Raw genomic sequence first — 21,901 nt, forward strand, 5'->3', positions numbered from 1 at the left:
CTACATACAGTGCCAAGGGGGGTTACGAGGGGAGGTACGTGTAAACTACTGTGTATTGTGTGAACTGTTTTCCCAATAAAAGGCAGCAAGCGGAGGCCGTCGGGGTCATTTCGTGGTAAATGACCCCGATGTCGTGGTAGACACCGACGAGGCCTCCCTTGCAAGTAAATCGATCGATCGCTGACTGTCTTGTTTTCTTCATGATGAATATGTCTCTAAACCAGCGGGGCTTGTGGAAACACAGACCCAACAACTTGTTTTAGTTGCACTTGCAGCAGCAAAAAAGAGACCTGGCCATTAAGACCAAGCATAAGTTTGTAAAATCAGGCCTGTACAGTGGCCTTAACTTCCATTTCTTTGCAATAGCTCGTATCTTGTATTAGTGGCCTTCTTTATGGACAGTGAAATTGTGTAGTTTTCCAAAAAATAAATAAATAAATCAAAGGACATGCATGCATCAGAACTACTAATCATCGCTCATATTGAGCCTACTAAAATTAAAGTCAGAGAGTCAAAGCAGAGCACAGCACTTTATTCCCAACACACCAACAGGACACAGACCATAGACAAAATACCCACAAATTAGTCATTAAAGTCTGAGGGCTGCAAACAAACAAGCAAAATCTGATTTCTACCGAGCCTCTGATTTCAACGGTTGAATCCGACAACAGGATTTAACTCTTCTGTTAGATTAGTTTAGCTCACATTATTAAATCAATAATTACAGCAGCTGAATACGGTTGGCATCTAGGGTATGACCTCATCGTTTCCCAAAAAAAATGAAACACATACAAACTGAGAAGTGATGAGTATGGGTGTGAGTATGAGCTGAGATGTTGGTGGTTGAAGGGTTCAAAAAACAGACATTTGCTGGCCCCACTTTTCAGTGAACAGTCAGTGCTTAGGGCTGTCAGGAGGAGGAGATTTCAGGCAGTGGCAGGGGTGGCAGCGGCAGCTCTACGGGGTCGGTTTTGTCAGATTCTGCAGCGCTGATTCCTTCCACCTCCTGCACAATGGGTTTGGTACCAGATGGCCCGGCGGGGCTGCCATCCAACACGCGCCGGTTCAGCTGGACCATGGTGGTCTTGGAGGGCATGGAGGACTGTACATCCTCCGTCAGTGGGTGTTTACAGTGGAACAGGATCAGGAAGCAGCGGTAGAACTGACAAAGAGATTTGTTTTTGTTTTTGTTAGTGGTTTTAATATAATATATGTCAATGCCAGTGTTGGCAGCTATTCTGTCTTAAGCTCCATCCTCACTTACCCAATAACCTCATCTGAAGTTTGTTGATTAGCCAAATGATATGCCATGAAAGTATATTTTTTACGATGTAAATGGGAGTTTGTGAGCTCTCCAGTCCAAACTCGCTCTGTATGATAATACCTGCTTCATTAACAGACAGATGTTGATGTTATCTCCAGGCAGATAGTCTCTTACTGAGCAAACATGCTATTCACAAAATAAACCAAATGTTTCTTTGCTTATCAGTGTAATTAAATTTAATTTGTTTTCTAAAACAACTTGTAGCACCATCACCAGCCTCAACCGCTGAGACATGGCTGAATGCATTCAAAGATGCTCTTCTGCATACCTTAGTAGTAACAAGCGGTAATTTGAGCTCCTGTTTCCTTTCTAATTGCTCTAAGCAGTCTGGACATTCTCCTCTGAACTCTGGCATCAACAAGGGATTTTCTCCCAGAGAACTGCCACTCACTGGATTTTTAAAAAAATTTTTTAAAGACTACTCTCTGTAAACTGTAGAGATGATTATGTGGGAAAGTCGCAGCAGTATCTGGATCTGGCTCCCACAATGTCTTTCTCCTTCATTCTAATGCTTAGTTTAAATTTCAGCAGGCCGTCTTCACCATGTTTACATGCCTTAATGCACTGAGTTGCTGCCATGTGACTCGCTGATACTTATGTTAACAAAGAGTTGAATAGATGTTCTTAATTAAAAAACAAGCAAAAAAAGCAACATCGTTTTTTTTTATTTCAATTGTCTTACTTTTTGATCTTCCATTAAAACTTTAAGGTGTAACTGTATATCTTTGTACATGTAGAATCAATTAAAATATTTAAAATATTTACAACCAATATATTTTTTTTCAGTTTTTTAGATATGTTAAGAATTTATTTTCTATTTTTCCTTCTTATTCCTTTAGAGCAGGGATGCCAAACTCCAGTCCTCGAGGAAATTTGTCCATGTGTCCCACCTGCAACACACCTGAATACAAATAGTAGGTCATTAGCAAGATTCTATAGAACGTGACTGCATGCTGAGGTGGCAATTCAGCCATTTGATTCAGTAGAGTTGAGTAGAGTAGAGTTAGGGGTTGCCACTTCAGCATGCAGCCAAGTTCTATAGTCTGGCTAAAGACCTACTAATTTTATTCAGGTGTGTTGCAGCAGAGACACATGTAAAAGTTTCAGGACACCGGCCCTCCAGGGCTGGAGTTTGACACCCCTGCTTTAGAGAGCTAGGTTGTTCAAAGTATGGAATATTTATTTGCTATTTAAAGTTCATTTTTTAAATACAGTTTTAAATAAATATACGATTTTGAAAAAAAAAAAAGAAAACATTGTGATGTACTTTGTTAATGACATCATGTGTGTTTCTGTCTGTGTGTAGGCATCATACTGATGTAGTTTGCACTGAGATTAAATTAAAAAACAATCCTGCCACACCTCTCTGTCTCACTTAAATTAAATATTCAAAAAGAAAAAAAACATAAACATAAAAATGTTCATTTACTCATTATATTTATATATATGTTTAGTTTTTCCTACACATTTTTTTAATATGTATATAATGAAAGTTGGAAAAAAAGTCACAAAATCTACATTAAAAATTAGAAAATATTATTTATTCATCTTACTTTTTTGGTGCATGTTTTAATTTATTAGCATTTTTATTTTCTTCCTCATCAGTGTGTCAGTGCTCCTACCTACCGTACTGACAAATCGTATTTTAAGCCCTGTTTCTACCTGATAACAGCTCAGTCCAGCACTCACCTGTTTGTTCATGAGGATGTAGATCACAGGGTTGATGACGGTGCTGGTCTTGGCAAGGATTGAAGGGATGACGCTGGCAACGGGGCTGATGAGTCCTGGCTGGCCAAAGGTGGCCATCATGGCAACAATGCCGTATGGCATCCAGCAGATCAGGTAACACACCACCGTGGTGATGACCATGAACAGAATGTGAAACTCTCGCCGACGAGCTGCTGTCCGCCTGATACGACCCACCTGACAGACAAGACGAAGGGACTTTATCATTAAAACATTTTCAAAATTGTCCCATCAAAATCTCATGACACGAAAATAGAACATAAATAAGTATACAGAAATAATAAAAGATAAAGACAGAAAAACCCCTGTCAGAAGCAACAAAGCACAAATATTGTAATATTTAGGTAGTAAAAATATCTTTAAAAGTGTAAATACCTAAAATAGCAAATTATAAATTAATAAACTGAATAATGTAAATAAATATGCAAATTTAATTAAAGGAAAAAAATATATGTAACATATATAAAATATATAATATATACACACATGTCTACTAAAAACTCTTTTAGTTGACGTTATTGTATTGAAAATATAAATTATAAATTAAGTTGCCAGATGTTCAGCATCTGTGAACGTGAACCACCTGTTTGACGGCATAGAGCAGGCGGCTGTAGCAATACACCATGATCAGGACGGGGAGCCCAAGGCAGAACACAAACAGACAGATAATGTATGAATGTGAGCGAGGTGACTCCTCAGTCCATGACACCGAGCAGCTCATCCCCGCCCCCTCCAGGCCATAACTACTCCAGCCCAATAAGGGGGGCACTGTCCATATCACCGAATACAGCCACGACCCCCCCACTGCCAGCAGGGGTTTTCTGTAGTCCGCCGACCGCTTGTTGTACACCATCAGAGTGCTGTAGCGGTCGTAGGACAGGATGGACAAAGAGATCAGGGAGACGATGCCTAAGAACAAAGACAGGATGTGATCAGGTTAACTTAAAAAAAGGACTCATCTACAATTTGGAAATAAAGAAAATACATCCGTTAACATGCAGAAAAATGAATGGACTCCAGCTCAAGTTTAATCCAGCAGCCATGAGCAGATTAAAAAACAGAATAACTACAGGGCTACAGTAACCTTAGTAAAAACAAAGAATAAGAATGATAATTCCACAGAGAGCAGCATTTCAAAAACATATACTGCATAAAAACTGTGATCTTCAGCAGTAAGCAGATTGGTATGTTGCCTTGGAACTGGGAATGACCGACTCTTGACAGAAATTTAAAGGCAACATAAATAAAGGAATTACCCTGGAAGTCCACTTACTGTACCTGCCGCTCAGTCTAGAGGGGCAGATAAGTGCAAATCATGATAGTGTGGAGGGGTCACCACTACTTCAGCTTTCACATCTTCAGTACTGACTCCATTTGAGCTCTGTGCAGTAACTAAATCATGTTTAGCATCAAAAATTGTAATTTGAATAGATTTGCCTTAATTCTGCTGAGACTATTTACAGTGAACAATGGTCAATGTTAAAAAAAACAGTCATAAAATTTGATATTTATTTTTCTTTCTTTCTTTGTAGTAAAAATCTGTAATGTGAGACATAATATTTGGCATCTTCCTGTTTGGTGCCTGTTCCTACCCCAGGTCAGCCTGTTATTTTTTACCTCCTTTACCTGAGCTGGTAAAATTAGTTGTCTCAGTGAAAGTAGGCTCCTGCTCTCTTAACATTATACCAGCATACTTGTTCAAAAAATGTCTTTCAGCCTAACAGCCACTGTGGTCACTAAAATCAACACGTCACTGGTCTTTGGTCAAGTTCCTGTTTATTTTAAGAATGTTCTTATCCACCCACTTAAAAAATAAGCTGACCCTTCTTTTCTTAGCAGCTACATACTCTTCTCTAAATTACTGTTTACTGCTAAGATTTTGGAAAAGGTTCAGGCTGAGCAGCTTACAGCTGTTCTGGACAAATACAGCATTCTGGATCGTTTTCAATCCAGCTGTTGAAGAGCTCATTCCACTGCAACATGTTTTCGTAGAGTGTGCTGCGATGCATGAGAATGTTCTGGTCTGTTGATTTTGGACGTGACCTCTGCCTGTTATACTGTTGACATCATGTTAGATTTGTATTGTTGATTGTCATTTATGCTTAGAAATATTTACTCATATATGCTTAGAAGTGTATATAATCATTGGTGGATTGAAAGGATGTTTCATCCTAAAGTAACAGCTCTGTGTGTTAGGGAGTGCATCCGTTCTTCTAGAGTGTCCTTGGTATAAATCACATACTCCCTAGGAGAGTTTATCTTTTCTTGTTGATTTATGGTATAGCAAGCACATGTATATCTGTTTAAGTATAAGAGCCTTTTGTTAGATGGACTCAGACATCCTGGCACTAGCTTTAGGGAGGCTTCACAGGGTCACATCTTGACCTACATACACACACACACACACACACACACACACACACACACACACACACACACACACACACAGTATTCTTTGTTCACATGTATACCTATGTAAGACGTCATATGTTAATGAACCTATGCATATTCATGTAACCACAATAAAAGGAGTGCTATGGGGAGCCTGGCTGAGAGTCTCTGACGGAGGTCAAGTGGTGGGACGACACTTGGCTCCAGCCAGACACCTCCCTCATGCATGAGTAAACCAGAACCTTGTGTCTTGCTTTGCAGTGTAATTATATTGTCTTCAATGTTCCAGCGAATAGGGTTTATGCTACAAACCTATCATTAATTGGTCCTTCGATGCCGGCTCCCTGGGATCGCATTCACCGAGGGGGGGGGAGAGGCACGCTGAAAGACTGACGTCAGCCAGGAAGTTCCTGTGGATTCGCTGTCTGTCCTTCTCCTCGATAAATGGCGATCGGCGGGATTCAGGCTGATATTACACGCTAAGCAACGCCAAGTAAGTTTAAAGAGGCCGACTCTATAACCGTGTCGTTGTGCAGTCTCTGCCATTTTGTGAGGCGTTGAGAAGTTCGCTGCTTTGTGGAGCGATAACTGGGTTAGTGTCCCGAAAAAGAAGTTTTGGTTAAATCGCCCAAGGGTCCCAAGCGTCCGGTGTGTGTCCGGTTTTGAAATCGCCCTGGGTGTGTGTCCCGAGCGTCCCTTCATTGGGTTTTGTCGCGCGAGTGGGTGAGCGTCCCACAGCTGGGTCAGGGTCCCGAGCGGTCCGGTGTGAGTCCGGAGTAGGCCTATTTTGTGTTATTGTCATTTTTGTCGTCGTCTCGTTGTTGTTGTTGTGTGTGAGTGTGTGCGGAGCAGAACGCGTGGTGTGTGACGTCAGCAGTTGTTGTTGTTATTATGGTTTCTAAGCAACCAAGAGTGAGTTAGAGGGAGAAAGACGTTTGTGCTGGACTTTGCTCCTGGCAGCACAAAGTATTTATGTATAAAAGAGAGAGAGCGAAGGCTCCACAGCTGCGTGGGTGCACGCGAATGCGGTCGCGCGGGTTTCACGCGGACCTGAGCCGTGCGGTTAATCGCAGGCTTATAAATGGAAGAGATTCAAATGTTAGAAGTTTTCAGAAAACACACCAGCCTTGAAGAGTGTGTGGAAAAGGCCAGCCCACATCAGCAGCTGTGCTCTGGTGGGTGGCTTTCCCCCCACCCCCTCCTGACACAAAATGTTAACAGCCTGTGTGCCAGACCATGGACGTAATTGAGGTGGATAGTTGTTAAAAGTAATCTACATTAAGCTTGTGGTTGCTTAAATTCAGTACAATGACATGTGAGGTGAAGTGATATAGGTAAATATTTAAACTAATGAAGTGCATAGAGGCACTTGACCTGTGTGAAAGACTGTCGTCTTATTATGAGCCATTGTTGAGATATACAGCACGCCTGTGAAAACAACTAATATGCTGCAACTACTGTGTGATGTCGCGTTGCAGTTTTGTTTTTGTTTTTTGAGCTGATGAGCAAGCTACACATTATCAGATCAAGAGCTGTCTGAGAGCTGCTCAAAGAGAGGGAAACAGAGAGTGTGCAGCGTTTCCATGAGCAGTTTTTCTGCACCTTGACTCGTGTGTGTGTAGCATCAGTTTTTGTTTATTTGTTTTGTTGGATTAAAAATAATTAAATAAACTGGTGATCATGCCTATGGATCACCATGGCGCATATCTCCAGCCATATGGTTTATTTATGTAGATGAAAAAGTGAGTGTGAATGTGTCTGACATCACAGTGTTTTTGTGCACTGTGCAAAAGTAATTGCCTTTGATTGTGAGTGAGAGCAGTGATTTTGCAGATCACAAGCTATTGTGAAGGGAAAAAAAAAAGAGTGAAAAAGAGACAAATTACATTGTAGACGAAGAAAAATAATCATAGGAAAAAGGTTTTGTGTTGATCAGCCGAAAAACAACTACAATGTCATTTTCTGCTTTTAAGAAAGGATTGTTCACACAAACACAGACAGAGAGATGTGTGATGATTAAGCAGTGATGATAATAATGAAAGTCTCTCAGTCTGTCGTTTACAGGTGGGGAACGGACCTGGATCAATCCTACACGGGCAGCAGTCGTAAGAAAATTATAGGTTGAAATCATTAGAAAAATTAGAAACACTCAGCCAGAATTTTTGGCTGAATTGTTTTGCAGCTTCCCGTCCTCATCCTGAACAAGCAAGATCCAAGGAAACGAATCTCTCCCTGAAGACACCGAGTGCAGTTTCAGAAGCACGAGCATGAACATTTAACAGTGGACAGGAGTCCAAGAGACAATCTGAGCAGAGAGGTCCAGCAGCACTGTGGGCAAACGGCATCAGAAAGAGAAGAACCATCATCTAGATTGGATGGATGGAGATGCGTTTCCAGCCAGCTGCAACCTCACTGTGTGTGAAGGACTTTTGAGAAGACTGTCTGAGTTTGACATTTGCCATGTTTGGAGTGAGATGGCAATGAAAGAGACAGTGGGACAAAGAGAGACACGGGGCAAAGCTGGAAAAAAAGCTGACTGCCATTGGACTGAAAAGTGGGAGAGAAGGAGAGGAGGAGAGGAGGACTGAGGCTGCTGTTTTAGTGTGGCCAATCAAATTAGGTTAAGGAATTCGGGGAGACAAGCGACTGCCTGGAAGTGGAGGATTGACACAGTGTCCAGACCACCACAAAAGGGGGAAGGGGACAAGCACTGAGGTATGCAAGTGTACTGTTAGAAAATGGAAAGGTGACACCACACATGCAGCTAATATCCACCAGAGATAACACAAGACCATACACAAAGTGTTACACATTAAAAGAGGGTATTTGTAGAAGGGGTTAACAACACACAGTGTGGTTGCCGATGGTAACCTGTTTCAGAAGATACATAAAAACAGAACATATATTAACCCTACTAACAATTCCAAACACAAAATAGCTTATGAAGATTAGACAACATTTTAAGTGTGTGAGTCTGTTTATTATCTTGTCCAAGTCACCTCGTGTGATGTAAAGACCAGTGAAACTCATAGCACATTGCATGCTCTGCTGGATATACAGCTCCACACACATGCAATGAAAATTAGCTTGTTATCTTTCATCAGTGTAAAATAGTGTCAATTTAGCAGACACTTGTTATCAAATACTGAATTTATCCTAAAAAAAATTGACTGTCCAAGTTGCAGGACAACAATTTAACTTTTGTGGAAAACAATCCTGGTTTGACTAACCAGCGATCAGACAATAAATTTAGTGTTAAAATGGTAAATTGGGAGAAGCTTCCTGCTTGATTGATGCAGCAAGTAATTTACTGTATGAGGGAAATTGTCTTTTGTGATAATATTTTGAACATGCATTTCTGTCGTCCTGTCAACTTAGTGGGTTAATAACTGATATGCAAATTAGTTGATCGGTTCTTAGATTAATGAAAGGTGACTGAATTTTAGCACGAGTGAATGAGATGTGTTGGAGTTTGTTGTGTTGAGTGGAGACCCTATAACACTGAGTTTCCTGTTTGATGTGCGAGTGAATTCTGTATCTAGATATACAACTCTGAACAAACGTTTTTTGTGAAGTGCATGACAACATGTTACATGTTTTATGATGAAGGAAAAAGGAAAATTGAATAGAATAGATCTGTGGCCTAAATGAGTGACGAGCACAGACTTGGTGATTAAACTCATAGCTAATATGACATTAGGGTTATGTTGTGTTTTGTGCAGCTGATGATTGATTTGGAGTGAATCTAGCTGATGATTTTTCTTCTGTTGTGAAGTCGAGCCTGCCGATTAGTATGATGGTATGATGCCATGAACCATGCTAATGGTATGATTTACCTGAGGTGAAGAGTTTGTGTCATGACTTAACAAGGCCTTTTTATTTTGATACTTTTACAGTGCACTGAAAGTTTGGTTTGATAATTTGTTATTTTTCATTTTTATCTTTTGAACAGGCACTGATTTTGTTTGTTTATTTTTTTTCTTTAAAGCAGATCTGCACGTCGGGAATTGAAAGTGCTATGCGACCGATCGAGAAAGCCACTCATTTGGGACAATTATTAAATGAAAGTCCCTGTCCAAAACCGGATTCAGCGATGTAATCCTATCAAAAGTTCTTTTTCTTTTTGAAATGACGTCATTTTGCTGAGAGTGGAAACTAAATGCGACAATCGATTCCACTATCAGCAAAGAAAGCATGAATGAATGGAAATAAAAAGGGAAGCTGACTGATTGGTAAAAGAAACTGTGAGAAATTCTATACATCTGCGCAGCGCTAACATTGCATTTTTTTTTTTCTACAGCATTACAGTTCTTCATGTGGTTTGATCACATGATTTATACCAGGACAACTGGTTGATGTTTTTCTACTATAGGATTTCTGGGTTTACATGTGACTGACATTCTTTCCACAGCTAGGGTTGATTTTATGGTCTTTTTTTTATGGCACCTCTGGAACCTGTTGACCTGTGTCTGACCTCCGTCTGCCCACAGTCAATGTGTATTGCTAATGTTTGTTTCTTTGAGAATGCTGTGGAGGATTCAGCTGAAACGGACAAGTGACATGAGTAAAACAAATAAGAGATTGCGGTATTTATGGAATAGTTTATTATGGGCTCTTTGCTGGCCACTTTGAGCCCATAATAATAATATGTGAGTGGAGTGACTTTGCTTAAGAGAAGTCACCGATTACGTTAATGTTAACTGAGCACATGGGATGATCCATGTTTGGGGCGAATTATGGTAATGATAGTGATTTAATGATTTGAGAAAACATGCACATGACACTTGTCTTGCCCGTGCTGAATGCTTACTACTCTTTTGATATAATTGTTTATACGTGTGAAGGTTGATTTTATTTCCAGATCTTGTGTATGCAGGCTCCTGGTGGAGCCAGTTTTTAAGACAGGGATCCAGGTTTGGTGAGTTGACGCATGAGCGTGTCCATGCGTCAAGAGGTGGGGTCCAGAATTAATATTAAACAATGTTTACTATTATTGTTGCAGTGATTTGTGTGATTAGCTGTTTATTTACAAGTATTAAATCTATGCAAGTGGTGCATCCATGTTCAGATGAGGCTTCGATGGCCTATAAGTGAAGTTCACTGAACTAAAGAATGTGGTTTGATGATTGTTGACATGCTCTCCAAATAGAAGTTTTTTTGAAATATAGTGGTGCAGCAGTGAGGAGAAACATTCCAGGCATAGCGGACAGCCCAGGCAGTGGTTGAGGTCAAAGATCAAGCTGGTTGGGGCCCATCATGAAATCAGACCTTGGAGCCACAGCAAGGACCATGAAACTGCCTGCAAAATAGAGGAGAGGATCGTCCACAAGATGGGAGAGAGACTTCAGGAGGATCAGAGATCATCTTCAGCACAGCAGACAGGACACAGAGAGCTGTGCTACTAAGCTTCCAGGAGATCAAGAGGAGACTTCCCACAGCAAGATTTTAAATAAAATGAAAGATTCAATATTGACGCTGAGGAAGACAACTAAGGTGTACGACGTGCTCTGCCTTAAACCTTCAGCAGCGTTGGAACACGAAAACTCGAGGGATGAGGAGCGTGCCAAGCTCCACCGACAGCGCAGGAGTTCGAGGATGACATCATGATTCTGTGAAAGCACAGGAACCAGAAACTATGGTGGTGATGACAGCAGTTTACTATGAACATCACCTAATGTGCCACTGTACTGTGCATACGATGACACTCTGAAGGCTGCTGGGATCATAACAGCAGTAAGACAACCCTGCACCCTTTCCACAGAGGTGTTTCTCTGCAGAGCGTGGACAATTAAGGAGTCATAAATATCCCCCTCGCAGGACGAAGGCTTGAATGGGGTAATGAGAGGCCATAAAACTAGAGTGCTGAGAGGTCTGCAGCTTTGGAAATAGCTGAGACCCATGTTGACAAACAACAAAACCAACTGGTATGTTTGAATGTTTATTCTACATACGTTTGGACTCTGGTCCTATGGACAATGATGGAAACATCTGGAAGAGACATTCATGACGCCCTGCAGAGCTCAAACCACCCTGCAGAGAGACATGTGATTTGCACACCCGGAGGAAGCATCACCAAGCTGAGATGTTTTTGAAAATGTTACTTTCTTATTTTCACTATTAAATTAACAATTTCTTTGTTTGCTTGTAGGATGCAGTTTGCCATGAGATGAGATCAATGAGGAATGAGATAACTGCTAATACATTTGTTAAACTGTGTATTTTTTCAGTAATTTAGGGTGATTTGACATATGCTGAATATAACAATGTTTGCATTGAAACTGTCAGACATGAGGTATTCATAACTGGGAACTTTTCAAGCATAAAGGTCAAAAAGGGGGGAAATGTTAGATTTGTATTGTTGATTGTCATTTATGCTTAGAAATATTTACTCATATATGCTTAGAAGTGTATATAATCATTGGTGGATTGAAAGGATGTTTCATCCTAAAGTAACAGCTCTGTGTGTTAGGGAGTGCATCCGTTCTTCTAGAGTGTCCTTGGTATAAATCACATACTCCCTAGGAGAGTTTATCTTTTCTTGTTGATTTATGGTATAGCAAGCACATGTATATCTGTTTAAGTATAAGAGCCTTTTGTTAGATGGACTCAGACATCCTGGCACTAGCTTTAGGGAGGCTTCACAGGGTCACATCTTGACCTACATACACACACACACACCTACATACACACACACACACACACACACACACACACACACACACACACACAGTATTCTTTGTTCACATGTATACCTATGTAAGACGTCATATGTTAATGAACCTATGCATATTCATGTAACCACAATAAAAGGAGTGCTATGGGGAGCCTGGCTGAGAGTCTCTGACGGAGGTCAAGTGGTGGGACGACACTTGGCTCCAGCCAGACACCTCCCTCATGCATGAGTAAACCAGAACCTTGTGTCTTGCTTTGCAGTGTAATTATATTGTCTTCAACGTTCCAGCGAATAGGGTTTATGCTACAAACCTATCACATCACATTATGCACAAAAACCTAAGAAGCTGGGTGGGTGGATCAGGATCTGTTTTGAAATGGTTTTCTTCATATCTGTCTGAATGAAGCTTTTCTGTGGCTGCTTGTAGGTTAGGGTCCTCTCCATCCACGTTTTATGTCCTTACTTGACTTGATGCACCTGATCTGCTGTTTGGTAAACAACCTGTCACTTTTTTTTTTACTGTAACCCTCAGCATCATTTGAAACTATATCGATCAACTGGAAGTATAAACTGAGCCTCCAGCTGCTATATTGTCCAGGCTCTTTAGAGGGGATGTCACCATGGCGACAGGTAAATTGGCGCTTCATCAAAAGAAAAGTTGGAAATAATCATAATCTTTTTCTCACTATACCCAAGAAGTCTTTAATACCTCAACAGTTTATCAGTAATTAATAATTTATTTAAAAGAAAAAGTGGCTGCTGTTGTGATTTGGTGCCATATAAAAAAAATGAATTGGATTGAGCTGCAAAATTGCCATCAGGCAAAAGGCACAGACAAATCCAGTACTGCTTAAACTGACCCCCCCCACTTCCCGCATTGCACTGATAACAACTTTCAGGACTGTCATTGCACTCTGCACAATCATTCCCTCAGGTGTGTATTTATTATTGTTGTTATTGTCTGTTTGCTGTTTTTAACTATTTCTTTTTTTCTGATGGGCGTGGTTTACATGCCAATCTAAATTTGTTGTACTTGTTAACAACAACCAAGGTTACTAATAGGGGTGGGTTTTGATAATCGATTTATCGATTAAAATCGATTCTGGTTTGGATAACGTGATATCGATTCATTAAAATCCTGAATTGATTTTTTTAAAATGCCCGAAACGCCAGAATCTCAGGTTAAACCTCACAAAATTTCAAGAACCACCGAAAAGCTAAAACAGTAAATGAGAGCAGGTACACAGATTCTGCACAAAGATGTGAACGCAAAGCTCGGACCCGCCGACGGATCAGAATCAGTGAGATGTCGCCTTTCTCACCCGACGGCACGGACACGGTCGGGGTTGAAAGCCGACAGCTCGCTGATTCCAATGTTTCGGCGGGTCCGCGCTTTGTGTTTACGCCCTTTTTACACTGATTCTAAAGCTGTTGGTTTTATCTCTCTCCAAACATTATTGACCGAACCAGCAGCAAAAGAAGATCCAAACTACACTTCACATAAACATCGTCATGAATTCCCTCTGACTTTTGCTGTTTTGCTTGCACCATGATAAAATCACACTTCATTCACAGCTCTCTCTCGCTCTCTCTCGCTTTCTCTATATACTTCAAGAACAGTTTCCCGTCTAAAAATCTGTTTTCTGCATTATTCACTTGCTTGTTACGCACAAGTCTACTGTTGTTTACAGCGCTGTCGGCCGCTGTTTTTTTTTCCCTTTTACTTACTTCTGAAAAGAAAGACTCATTTCTGCTGTTCAATAGGCTTCTGAACAAATGTAAACTTTTTAAAATTATACAAAATGCAAAACGCTTAGCTGTGTCTGTAATAAAACCGCTGTAACTTCAGAGGTAATGTTCATATGTTGATTAATGGTTTTCTTTCGTTTTTGATGTACTGCAGAATATTTTTATAAAATCCCAGGCCAGGAAAATCACCTTCATGTTTTTCTGTGTTTTATCTTCAGCTACTTTGACACAAAGGCATCTGCTGTGATGCTCACACTTTTGATAGAGTCTTGCGAGTGTCAGCTTCCTTTTTATAGATACAAAAATATGTAAATGTACTGATCTGAATTATAATATTTCTGACTGTCTGAGGCAAAATTTCTCAGATTTAAATCGAATCGAATCGTGGATCAAATCGGACCTTGTGAATCGGAATCGAATCGATTCTAGAAATCAGTGACGATACCCAGCCCCATAGCTGGACTGGCCATCGGGCATACCGGGCATATGCCCGGTGGGCCGCTGGTGATTTTTTGTTTTTATGGGCCGATGGATTATTTTTTTTTTTTAGGAAGGGTATATATAATGAAAGGTGTTGGATTGGCCAGTTGGTCATGATCGACTCTGGGCTGGACCAATTACAGCCGAGGAGGCCGGATGCACCCGCCCCCTTGTTTAGCAATCACGTGATTTTCGCGCATTGCATGCCGGGAACTAGTGGCAAAACAATCAAAGTACCGCATCAAATGCAAGCATTTGCAGCACCGCAAAACGTTCAATCTCCGGTTCCAATACCTTCTTGTTTTTTCTTTGCCGCACAAAAAAGGAATGTACAAAACAAAAGGAGGACAATGCCGGTCCGTACAAAGACAGACTCGATGAAAAGACAAAGAAAAGATACGAGGAAAAAATCAACGGAGTGAAAGGGTCAGACCTTTACGAGCACACAGAGTGGACAAAAGACGTTAGCGTGCTGCCCAACTTTCACCACGCTCAGATTTATAATTATACGGTTCTGGGAGTGAGTGCATACACTCATGAAGTTTTTAGTAACTTCAGGTCACTGCAACAAGCCCAGGTACAGTTTACCGACGGATGGGTGCAGGACCTTGAAACGCACCGTGTAGAACGAAAGACCATCGTACGAACAGAGGTAAGTTTACCAGTCTCACAAATCGTCGTCATAAATACACATTCGTTAACCGTTTATTAATATAACCTTTGAGCTCAACGGTAATTAATTAGTAGTGGAAATAATTTCTGGCAGCATTACAGAAATGTAGCAGTGACAATAATATTGTATGTTGTAATCGCAATGGACAATTAGTGATACAAAACAACTGTTTTACCCTGTGAATAAAAGTATATGTTTTTTGTCAATGTACCATGGTGATAACAGAAGCGAAACGCAATATTGTGTCAGGACAATTCACTATTAATGCACAATAAATAAAGGAGCATAGCGCGACAATTTCTGTTCAGCGCCAGACTTGCTTGTAACCTATATCACCAATTATGTTAAGAAAAACGACGTATTAACTACTACAAAACTCTGACCTTTGTGGGAATGCTTGGAGCAGACTAACATGTGAGCTGGAGTGTTCTGAGACGTTATATTTGGTATATCCAGACCATCCGTCGGCTCTTACTTCGGAAACATGGCTTAAAAAATTTCTCTTCAACGACGTAATCCGATAAAAAAAAAAAACGATCTGTTTACCCGTCGGCTTTCCGTGGCTGTCATGCGACCGGCTATTTCAGTTAATAATACAACAGCTTCTTGACATTTTTTGGGTTTCTTTTTATCGCTGTGTAACTGAGTTCAATTGAAAGCCTGCGTGCGCTAGTACCTCTTGCCACAAGTTCCCAGAATCCTTTGCGGTTTTACCCCTGAATGACGTCACATTTTCAATCTTTATCCTGGTGGGCCGGTCTCTAATCAAAATGCCCGGGCCGATTTGTTGTCCCAGTCCAGCCTTGCCCAGCCCTAGTTACTAACCAGCCAGACTGGCCTTGATCCATGTCTGTGAAACTGAGCCTATACAAGTCTTGAAGCTGCAGCTCCATGTAGCTCAAACTGAGCCCAGGTGAGAACAGAGCAGGTAACAGTCCACTTCCTGTGGTCTGATTATTTTCTGTTGTGTGCTACATTTAATAAAACCACCCAGAGCTGATTCTGATCACATTACCAGAGCTCATGTGTGGGTCCCCTGAGGTCCCGTGTTCGGACAGAGGTTTGTTATCTGCAGCAGGCAGCTGCACTTTATCTGCATCTCCACCCACTTCACGAAACATGGCCCACGTGACCCCTGAGAACTCAACAGGTGGGAGAAGAAAACATCAGGATCAAACCTGTGCACTGCTCAAATGTAAAGCGAATAAAGTGCAGCTGGATCCACAGAAAATATGGAATAAATAAAGCTGTAAAGTAAGTAAACACTGAATAAAATCGGCAGCATGAAAAAATAGAGGACCGCTTCTTAAACCTCTGAAAGCTGCAGGGAGTCTGGTTGGAGACTTTTCAAAATAAAGCGCAGAAACGTTGACATAATCTTTTCACTTTTGCTGTTTATAAATAAAGTTTAAAATTAAGTTTAACTGTTTGTTTCAACAGAAAAACTTTTTTTTAAGTTGCTCTTAAATGAAGCCAGTGATTGGTCAGCTCAGACCGGTAACCTGACAGAGCCTCTCGGGATCTGAGGCTCCAGGGGTACATACACTTACCGAAGCACGAGTTGATGAAGCCGTACCACATGCAGCCGCGGCGGCCGTACAGCCAGCGGCGCTGCAGGCTGGAGGCGAAGCTGAGGGTGGTGCCGCACGCGCACACCAGCATGTCGCTGACGCTGATGTTGAGCAGCATCATGTTGACGGGCGTCCGCAGGCTCTTGAAGCGGCAGAACAGCACCAGCACCAGCAGGTTGTTGAGGAAGCCGAACACCATGATGGAGCCGAGGCACACCGACACCACCACGTGACCTCCGCGCGACAGCCGCTCCAGCGGTGCGTCTCTCCACTCCTCGTCCCCTTCCTGACCCGGAGCGGTGGAAGGCTCGCTGAGGTTAGAGGTCAGGTTGAAGCCGCTCAGCTCCGAGAACATGTCCTTGTGCTCCTCCTGCTCTCCTCTGAGTGGATCCAAGTCAGCTCAGCTTCTCATGGCGCCTCCGCGCTGCGCTCTGCGCCATCCTCCTGCTGAAGACCCCCGCTCGGATCAGGCTGTTTGATAATCCCCGGGCAGGGAGGAGTCCGAGGACCCGCTGAGGAAGAGCAGAAATACTCCTCACAGCTCCGAGCACAGCGAAACACACTTTAAATACAGAGGGGAGAGAGAGGAGTGACGACACACAGAGAGAGAGTGAGGAAACTGTGTTTCAAATGACAGGAGGCAGAACACCTGAGAACAGCTGCCTCAGAGCAGGCGTTGTGCCAAAAATTCATTTTTGCCCTTATTTAAACATTGTAAATGACTCGTTGGTCTATAATCTATTAAACACATGTCAAACATTTCTCTCACGAGTGATATCAGCTCATTTTGAGAGAGGACATGTCAGGGTAGAAACTGCGATCTGTTTTTGGCAGAGTGACTGTTGAATATCCTTCATTTATGAAGGATAAAAAGGAAAAAGCAACAAAAACAAAATGTAAGAAAAGTAAAAATGTCTTTATCAAGAGAGAGCTGACCAACAGGAAACACATGTGACATCACAGCTCTAACAGGATCATTTAAGTAACCAAAAAGGACTGGACTGATTATAATGTAGGTACAAAATAGGTTTGAATGACTTTAATTTTTTAGATTCACCGCACAGTTCAACTACCAGGTCAAACATGTAAGGATGTCATGACAGTGCAGTAATGAATACCAAATAAAACTTTATGCTCGGTGTATGTGCCGTGTTACAGGGTCTAAAAATATCAACCAGAACACAAAATTGACAAAAGGAAAAAAATATTAAAGCACAGAATTAAAAATGGACTAAAATAAACTATAAAGTGTTCGCAGATATAAAGATGCAGCAGTGTTTGCCTGCAAGTATGGCAGGGCCAAAGCTCACTGAGAGTGTCAGACTGAGTCACAGTCCCAGTGTCATACATGAAAATAAAAACAATACTTAGTTTTACTGATGAAGATTTTATGGTCCGACTAGCGAAGACAGCAGCATTTCATAATCTGCTGCATGATTTAAATGACTTTGATGTTTGTAAGTAACCAGTTTGACATTAGTATTCACCCTGATGTTCGGAAGGTTTGGCTTCCCAACTTCTTTCAGCTTAAATTAAAACTAAAGTTTGTTTTTTGGTGTTACGTGTCAGTTTTTATTTAGCTGTAAATCCCTCCTTTTTTGTCCTGAGAAATAAAAGTTAAGACTGTAAACAGATCTCTCCTCTCTCGCTCTGGAGTTCAGCAGTGTGCTGTCTCTAAAACACTTCTCTTGTAAAATGTGTTAGTTTTCATAGAACAACAGTTAACCTTGCTGTACATTAAACACTTTTTAACTCTCACACTCTGACAGGTGCATCAGCGGCAGTTCCCTTTGAGGTTCTTGTGCTCTTTGACATGCAGACTTGCAGTTAAAAAATAAATCATGTGAAAACCCTTTTCAATCAACTTCTCTACTGTCAGGTATAAAAGTTGACGCTTCAGTCATTTAAAAAGGAATCTTCTGGTTGGTTTTCAGGACGTCTTTCTTTTCTTCAGAATAAACAGCCATTTTGAATTTTCAAATGTCTTATGTGGCTTTATAAAAATAAATAAATAATAATACTAAGGGTGTATGTGCTAGTTTTGGTATTGCAATAAACTGGAGAAACATGTGATTGATGACATTCTTCTGTCCTCTGCCATCACCCAGGATGAAAAGGAAAGTGTGTCAGGTCCCTCAGAACTCACGTGGTCTCTGAAGAAGACAAGCTGATGATGAAGGGGAAATCTCCTTCTTCAGGTTTTATCCTAAAATCTTATTTTCCATGTTTTTAAAATGGTTCAGTTCAGATTTCTGAAATCAGAACTCGTCCACTTTGTGTGATGCGTAGGTATGAGCCGATGTTTAACTCACCTGAAAATTGATAGAGGGTCCAGAGGAGTGTACTATGAAGCCAGGTTCGTGGAGTAGCGAGCCATGTCAGGCTTAAAGTTAAGTTTCTGTGTCACCAAACTGGCTCTCTTTTTACCTGGATAAATCACCATGGTAACCTATATTGGTCACATAACATGGGCAGGAGCAGACCTGACGTCAGTGTGTGCCTGACCTCTGTATCCAAAAGCAAAACTGAACTCTTGTTCATTTTTAAAGATTGGCAGACATGAGTCACTATGTAAAAGCTGCTTATTTAGAAATACAACTGACTGTGTAAAAACTATGACATTGGAATCTTTCACAATAAAAGTAAAATAACAACACAAACTGTAAAATCGTGTTAAAAAAACTGCTTGTCTTTTAATAAGCATTTCAAAAGATATAAACTGAGATAAACTTGTGAAGCTTGAGATAAACATGCAGTTGCCCCCCCCCCCCAAAAAAAAGCTTAAAAAAACCACCTCCAGACTGACTCGGTCTTTAAACACTGTAATGCATTGAACTTGGTTTTTAGTGACTGTCAGTCTAATTTTACTCAGATGAGGTGGATCACAAAAGCAGGAAGTCCAAATACCCATCATTTTCTTTAAAAATATAACCAAGGATGTTGGCCTTGGCAGAGGATGTTTTTGTCAGGTCTGAGGAATCCAGAACTGCAGAGAAGTAACTCAAATGCCCAACTGAGCCTCATTTCCCTGAAGTATCCATCCCGTTTCTGAGAATTCAATGAAGGAGAAAACAACATGGCCGAGCTCCCCAAGCAGTTCCATCTGGGGAGCACAGCTGTCAGCACCTCCAGCATCCAATCTTCTAACCTGATGAAGGCTGATAGCTGGAAGACATTCGGATTGGAAACGCTGATAGAAAGAGGCGGTCCGCTGAGGAGCTGCAGAGCAAGGCATCAAACTCTTAGCTGAATCACGCAGAGAGTGAAAGAGCAGAAATAGATGACGGTCACTGTAGACTCCATTATATTCATCTCTCCTAAATCATGATTCAAACAAGTAGAGAAGGAGAAAGACGAGGCGGGAAGGGAAGAGTCCACAGCTGCCAGCCATCAAACACTGACATTTATTTTCACACCAACTCGACTAATCAGGTTATTTTTATGTTGTGCCTGCAAGTCAGATCAGCTGGAGGAAAAAGGACAGGAACTCTCGTTTGTCTTCATTCTCACCTGAAATCGAGCTGCTGCTGCTTCTTCTGTGTGGCTCCTGATGAAGCTGTCTGATGGCGACATGAGAAAATGTCCGGTGAAGCAACAAGCAGTATCAAACAACATGAAAACACCATCAATAATTAAAAACAAAAGAGCTTTAAAAAAAAAACGGCCTTATATTAAACCTTGCGGGACACCACTTGAACTCTCAAGAATTAATGGTTCTCCTTTAAGTCTTGAACAGTATTTTCTTTGCAGTCAGGCTGACTGCATCAAATGTCTTTTTCATGTGTGCAAACACAACTCCTACAACCCCTCATTTACTACTACTGACTTTTTATTTGGTTCTTTTAAAAATTGACCAGAGGCTGAGGAAGAATTAGATTTTTGAACCAGATCCTCATGCAAACTGACCAACTGTAAAGAAGCTTGAAGTCTTTTTCCATCTCTAAATGCTGATATTAACTATGAAGTAGCTGGGTGAAATGTAAGGTTTTCTGATCAATATGAAGAGAGAAGAAATCGATTCAACCTGCCAATCAACACAGTTTAAACAGTTCCATGTTTCCACTGAGGTGGACTTACCCTGAGAAGACCATTGTTCTGATCCTTTATGAAACACGAAAAGCAGGACACAAGTACTGGTAGCAGGCCAAGTCCAAAGCAGAACCAAACCAGTGGGCACATATTGAACCCATTTTCATGTTTGCAGGGAACATTAAAATCCTGAAGTCAAGTTGAGGAATGTTAGACTCAGTCTCTGGTGGTGCACAGAGATGTATAGGCTAAGTAATCTAAATATCCGAGATGGTGATGAAGGAGGTGGGTAGAGATTCTGTGATGAACGAGTAGAAGTGTAGAAGTGCAGCATCATTGACTTCAGCGGGTTGAATTTCTTCAGCTGCTGCAGAAAGTACATGCTCTGCAGTTGCTTCTTCATGAAGGAGCTCATGTTTAGTTGCTGCTTTAGGTCTCTGGAGATGATGATTACCAGGAATTGGAAAGACTTTACAGAGTCCACTAGGCAAGGCTGCAAAAAGACTGGATCTGGTGGGGCTGGTTTCACCCTGAACTCTACAATTGTTAACACTGTTTTAACAGTCAAAATCACTCTAAAGGTCTGATATGGACCTGTGGATCCAACGTGTCCACCTGCTTGTTTTAAAGAGATGCTCTTTAGTTTTAGTGCTAAGGGTTATGGAGAATTGTCCTTCCAACACAAATGTCCTTCTTGAGTGGGAGTATTCTTCTTCCTGCATGATAATAGCAGAGTGTTGGGTTTCAGGAGGCTACTGAATCTCTCTGTGATATCACAATGACAGAAAAACATCCTGAAGATCAGCTTTCCTTTGATATCGCCTCCTGAAGGTCAAACCACAGGGTCATGTGATCCACAGCGGCATTTCCTTCAGGAAGCTGTCAGCTGAATTCTTAATTTTTCATCTTTTTTCCCTGAAGACAAACTGAGAACATAACGTTTGCAGCTGTGATTTGATCCAGATGTTGGAAAGGACACAAATGTTTGTGCCTTGGGAGATTCAGACATCCAGAGCCACTAGAGCGCTGCAGGGCTACTGTTAATGACATTTAAGAAGCAAAGAGTCACAGAGAGCAGCCATGCAGAAGTTTCTAATCCTGACCTCGTAAAATGTTTGGATAATAAAGTAGGTTTCTAACGTTGCAGAATTATTTTCCAGGCTCAAGGCTGTTTTCTTAAAATCTTCCTAGGATTCAGTCAATAACCGATCCACAACTGTCAGGCTTAAATAAACACTTGGGAGTGTTGCGCTGTACAGTCCCTC

The 21,901-nt window shown here is 41.2% G+C and overlaps 1 protein-coding gene across 1 annotated transcript; it reads right to left on the reverse strand.

Moving 5' to 3' along the window:
* Positions 1-527: 527 nt before the first annotated feature.
* LOC146546968 (pinopsin-like) lies at positions 528-19,008 on the reverse strand. The gene is made up of 5 exons (XM_085264046.1): positions 18,920-19,008; positions 16,587-17,119; positions 3,654-3,979; positions 3,014-3,247; positions 528-1,162 (listed from the first exon to the last, which is right to left on the reverse strand). Exons 2-5 carry the CDS (start codon positions 16,960-16,962, stop codon positions 911-913), a joined length of 1,188 nt encoding a protein of 395 aa, XP_085120172.1. The 5' UTR covers positions 16,963-17,119; positions 18,920-19,008; the 3' UTR covers positions 528-910.
* Between the last annotated feature and the right edge of the window lie 2,893 nt (positions 19,009-21,901).

This window comes from Mchenga conophoros, linkage group LG23 (assembly GCF_057382185.1).
Source record: "Mchenga conophoros isolate Kocher_MC1m ecotype Shallow Benthic linkage group LG23, M_conophoros_male_GT1.1, whole genome shotgun sequence".
Taxonomy (NCBI): domain Eukaryota; kingdom Metazoa; phylum Chordata; class Actinopteri; order Cichliformes; family Cichlidae; genus Mchenga; species Mchenga conophoros.